At 52.8% G+C, this 4,267-nt stretch overlaps 1 protein-coding gene across 1 annotated transcript in view; it reads right to left on the reverse strand.

The window, feature by feature from the left end:
* Positions 1-470: 470 nt before the first annotated feature.
* The window catches only part of gtf2e1 (general transcription factor IIE, polypeptide 1, alpha), a gene marked incomplete at both ends in the record, with an annotated part of 17,398 nt that continues 13,601 nt past the window's right edge, over positions 471-4,267 (reverse strand). Inside the window, 2 exons of the mRNA XM_080535577.1 lie at positions 471-1,003; positions 2,613-2,860. Of these exons, the coding sequence (XP_080391703.1) occupies positions 471-1,003; positions 2,613-2,860 (781 nt within the window). The remainder of the gene's footprint in view (positions 1,004-2,612; positions 2,861-4,267) is intronic.

Here is a 4,267-nt window from a genome sequence, read left to right on the forward strand (position 1 = left end):
AGAGAGGGAGGTGGAGGGAGGGAGGGAAGGAGGGAAGAGAGAAAGAAGTGAAGAATGCCCAGCTGGGGTTTGACCTGAGAGCAGTAAGAGAGTTCACAGTTCGCAGCAGAGAGGGAGACAAGGGGAGGCACCCCTCCGGCACACTGAACGGAGAAGCCGTCATGAAGACGTCCGTTACCCCCCCTCTCTCTCTCTCTGCAAAGGAGCGCTGGGAGGTGAAGACGTCCAGACCCCCCCCCCCCCCAGGAGGCGACACCACATGGTTCCAGAGGGGAAATGGGGTCAGAAATTGGGACTTTTCCCAATTCCCGGCGGAAACACACACGACATGACCATGGAGAGAAAGGTAGGAGGGGGGGAGGGGGGGAAGGAAAGGAAGAGATGGAAAGTCCAATGTAATGATAGTGTGTGTGTGTGTGTGTGTGTGTGTGTGTGTGTGTGTGTGTGTGTGTGTGTGCGTGTGCGTGCGTTCAGAAGTACATGTCCTGGAACAGGTTCTGTCCCATCTCGATGTAGGCCTCCTTCTCCTGGGCGCTCATCTGCTCCACCAGCTCGGGCCTCTGGCTCACGTCCCGGTAGGAGAACGCCCGGCCCCCGACCGTCACCATGGACTCCTCCCCCACCTCCTCGAACTCCTCCTCGTCCTCCTCGTCCTCCTCCATCTTCTGGGCCGCCGACGCGGACGCGCCGCGGGCCGCCGCCCCCCCCGCCAGGGGTTGCGGCCCCGTGGGGGCGTCGTCGTCCGACTCGCTGGTGTCGCTGTCCGAGTCGCTGGCGTTGGCCCCGGCGGCGGAGGAGGAGGTGATGAGGAGCGCCCTGGCCGCCGCGGAGGCTCCGCCTCCGGCTCCTCCTCCTCCTCCTCCTCCTCCGCCGCCCCCCGCCGCCCCGGCCGCGCCTCTCTTCTCGTGGATGAGCAGGGCACGCATCACTTCCTCGTTCTCGTCCGACTGACCGGCGCCGCGGCCGGCCGCGCCCTCCTGGGCTCCGGCCAGGACGTCTCCAGCTGTTGAGAGAGAGAGAGACGCCACCTGTCAATCAACATATCCCTCCTCCTCATCATCATCATCATCATCATGCATATGAGTAAACTGGGTAGTCAGGGGTTAAGTGCCGTGCTCAAGGCACCAGAAGAGGGAATACAGACTTTATTTTACCTAAATTCCGAACAGCAATGGCACTAATACATTCTTATTTACAGCAGCTTCAGAATGGAACAAGCTTCCAGTGGCCCTAACAAGCTTAGAGGGTGAGATAAGCTTTAAACGTGCAACAGAGAACTGGCTAGCCAGTGAGATGACAGAGTAGAAACACGTCACAGGTAGGGAGTGCAGGAATTTGTGTAACTATCTATGTTTGTTTTTTATGGTTTTTATCATGTTCTGTAAATTTGTCCTTTTGGTAGATGGTAACTGTCTGTCCTGTCCTCAATCAGGGACCATGATGGAAATAAGCGATTGCGCTTATCATGTGTTTTTTATCCCTTGGAAACTGTCTTTTTAATTCCGCAATAAATCAAATCAAATCAAATCAAATCAAAACCCAGTCACCAGTTCACATCCGGATCCCTCCTGGGTTGGGGGATCGAACCAGCGACCTACCGGTTGCTGGGGAGGGGTCTCTCAAACCTCTAGAGTCTAGACGACCTGCCAGCCAGCCCCCCCCCCCCCCCCCCCCCCCCCCCAGCAGTGAATAGAGTCAGCTTGCTACTCTAGAACGTTGACCATTTGGGCGACTTTGTTCACCCTCGGCACTGAATGAATTAAACAACAACGGCCGTCCGACACCCACATCCCATCCTTTCTTCTAGCACTTTCATCTCAGCCCATCTGTGTCTCTCTCTCTGTGTCTGTCTCTCTCTCTCTCTCCTCTGTCTCTCTCCCCCCTCTCTCACCCTCCTCCCTCTCTCCTCCCTCTCCCCTCTCTTTCTCCTCCCTCCCTCCCTCTCTCTCCATCTCTCTCTCCCCCACCCTCCCCCCCCCCCTCTCTCTCTCTCTCTCTCTCTCTCTCTCCCCCTCCCCTCTCCGCCTCTCTCCAGGTTGAGTCTCAGTGAGATGTGGGAGGTCTGTCTCCTGCAGCGGGACCTGGCTGCTCCAGAGGTCTCCCCGGTCATTACTGGCACATGCACTGGCACATGCACACACACATGCACATACACACACCCCCCCCCCCCCCACACACACACACACACACACACACACACCACCACCCCCCCCCCCCCCCACTAGAGGATGGCATCAATCATACTGTGGTATTTCCACAAGACTGCCTTTCGTTAATGAGCAATCCTGCACTCGGACACACACTAATCAAGCCCCTCTGATTGCTGCCATTCAGCCAATAGGCCCTGGGGGGGGCGATGCGCCGGTCGTCCTGCCACCCTGACTTCTGAGTGCCCCTAGCGGCAGGAAACGGAAGGCCCTTTTACTACCACTGGGACTGTGGTGGCAGTGGGGAGAGTAGGAAGGAGTGGGGAAGGAGAGGGGGGGGGGGGGGGGTTGAGAAAGATAAAGGTAGACAAAGAGAAAGGTAGACAAAGAGAAAGGTAGACAAAGAGAACGAGAGAGAGAGAGAGAGAGAGAGAGAGAGAGAGAGAGCGGGGGTTTTCTCCGTACGGTTGTCGGCGGCGTCTGGTTCGTTGTAGGCCCCCTGCACGGTGCTCTGCGTCAGCCACACGGGCCTCTCCTTGGGGGCCTTGACGTTGCCGGCCGGCCCCGCGCCCTGGCCCTGCCTCCGCTCCTCCTGCTCCTCCATGCTGATCACCACGTTCTGCGTGTACAGGTCTGCGTAGGAGGAGGCCTTGGTGGACCAGGCCTCGCGGTGAGGTCCCGTCAGTCCCAAAGCCGCAGCCGCACGGTCCCGGCTGCAGGGGGCGACAGAGAGAGAGAGGGGGGGGGGACAGTTTTTTTTTTACATTTACAATTTTTTGGGCATTTAGTAGACCCCTTTATCCAAAGCAGCGACTTACAACAAATACATTTGTCTAAGTAAGTGAGTCATCGATCCGACCAGTCATCGCAAGAAAAAGGCATCTATAGGGGGAGGACGGGGGGGACGGGGGGACGGGGGAAGAACAAGCTGGGAGGTTGACTCACCAACTGCCAAGAGTTCCGGAACATTCACCACCTGGAGTGCCAAGTGCTTTATGTGGTATTTTTTACCTAGCAACAATGCTTTGATTGGCTACAAAATGAAGCATCATCATTGATGCATTTTTGGTGACCATTAGGTGACTTTATTCACCCCTCGGCACTGAATGAGTTAATTACATTTTACAGCAATTCTTTTGTTGATAAACAGCTGAGGGATGGGGCTGGAGAAATGTAAATGCTCTCAACTTCATAGACAACGCTATGGATGCAAAGACTGACTGCCATCCATGTGATCATACATTACAGTTTTAACCATGTTTTGAAGCAAAAGAGTGTTTGTTTACAATGACACAGTTCACAAACAGTGAAGTAAAGAGTAAAACAATCTTATGTTCGGTGTTCTAATGGGGTAAGACAGTTGAACTAAGCTCATGTGCATTTGTTCTAAGTCACTTCGGTTAAAGGCGTCTGCTAAATGCCAAAAATGTTCATGTTAATGAGGCATATATAACTCACATTCCTCAAGATTCAATGTCATTCATTCAAAATGTTTATGTACTACTGCCAACCCAATGACGTGGTACCTGAATGATCATCGGACGGTTTTATGATGGGACTTGTAAATCTGAACGCTGAGAGGACAGCTTGAACGACAGCTAATAAACCTGTCGATAGGTACAGGAGCACCAATGGTGTCGTTAGCAAACCTGTGACATCATTTGACGGTGGATCTTTTACGTGTCGTAAAATACCTCCAAACGGACGCACAACTTCTGAGACAATTCACGCCAATCTGTACAGTGATAGGCCGATTCACCATGCCCTGGGATAGGCTAGTGGGTCGGTGATGTCACTCACTTAATGGACGCCACCCATATTCTTAAGAATGTGTTGTGTTTTACTGTTTCTTACTTTTTCCTATGTTCATTTTTATTCGCATATCTGTTTTATCCGATTGTAAAGCACTCTACCAATGCTTTAAAAAGGTGCTGTACAAATAAAGTTTATTATTATAAACAGTGATAAGTCAAGAGTATCAACCCATACCTCTGTCTTTGATATGAATGATGTGACGACCTATCGACCTGGTAAACGCATTATAATAGGACGATTTATGGCATGACTTATAAAAGTGAACACTGGATTCTGGTGGTGGTGGTGGTGGTGGTGGTGAAGGT

This window comes from Nansenia antarctica (genome assembly GCF_963989245.1).
Source record: "Nansenia antarctica genome assembly, chromosome: 7".
NCBI lineage: Eukaryota > Metazoa > Chordata > Actinopteri > Argentiniformes > Microstomatidae > Nansenia > Nansenia antarctica.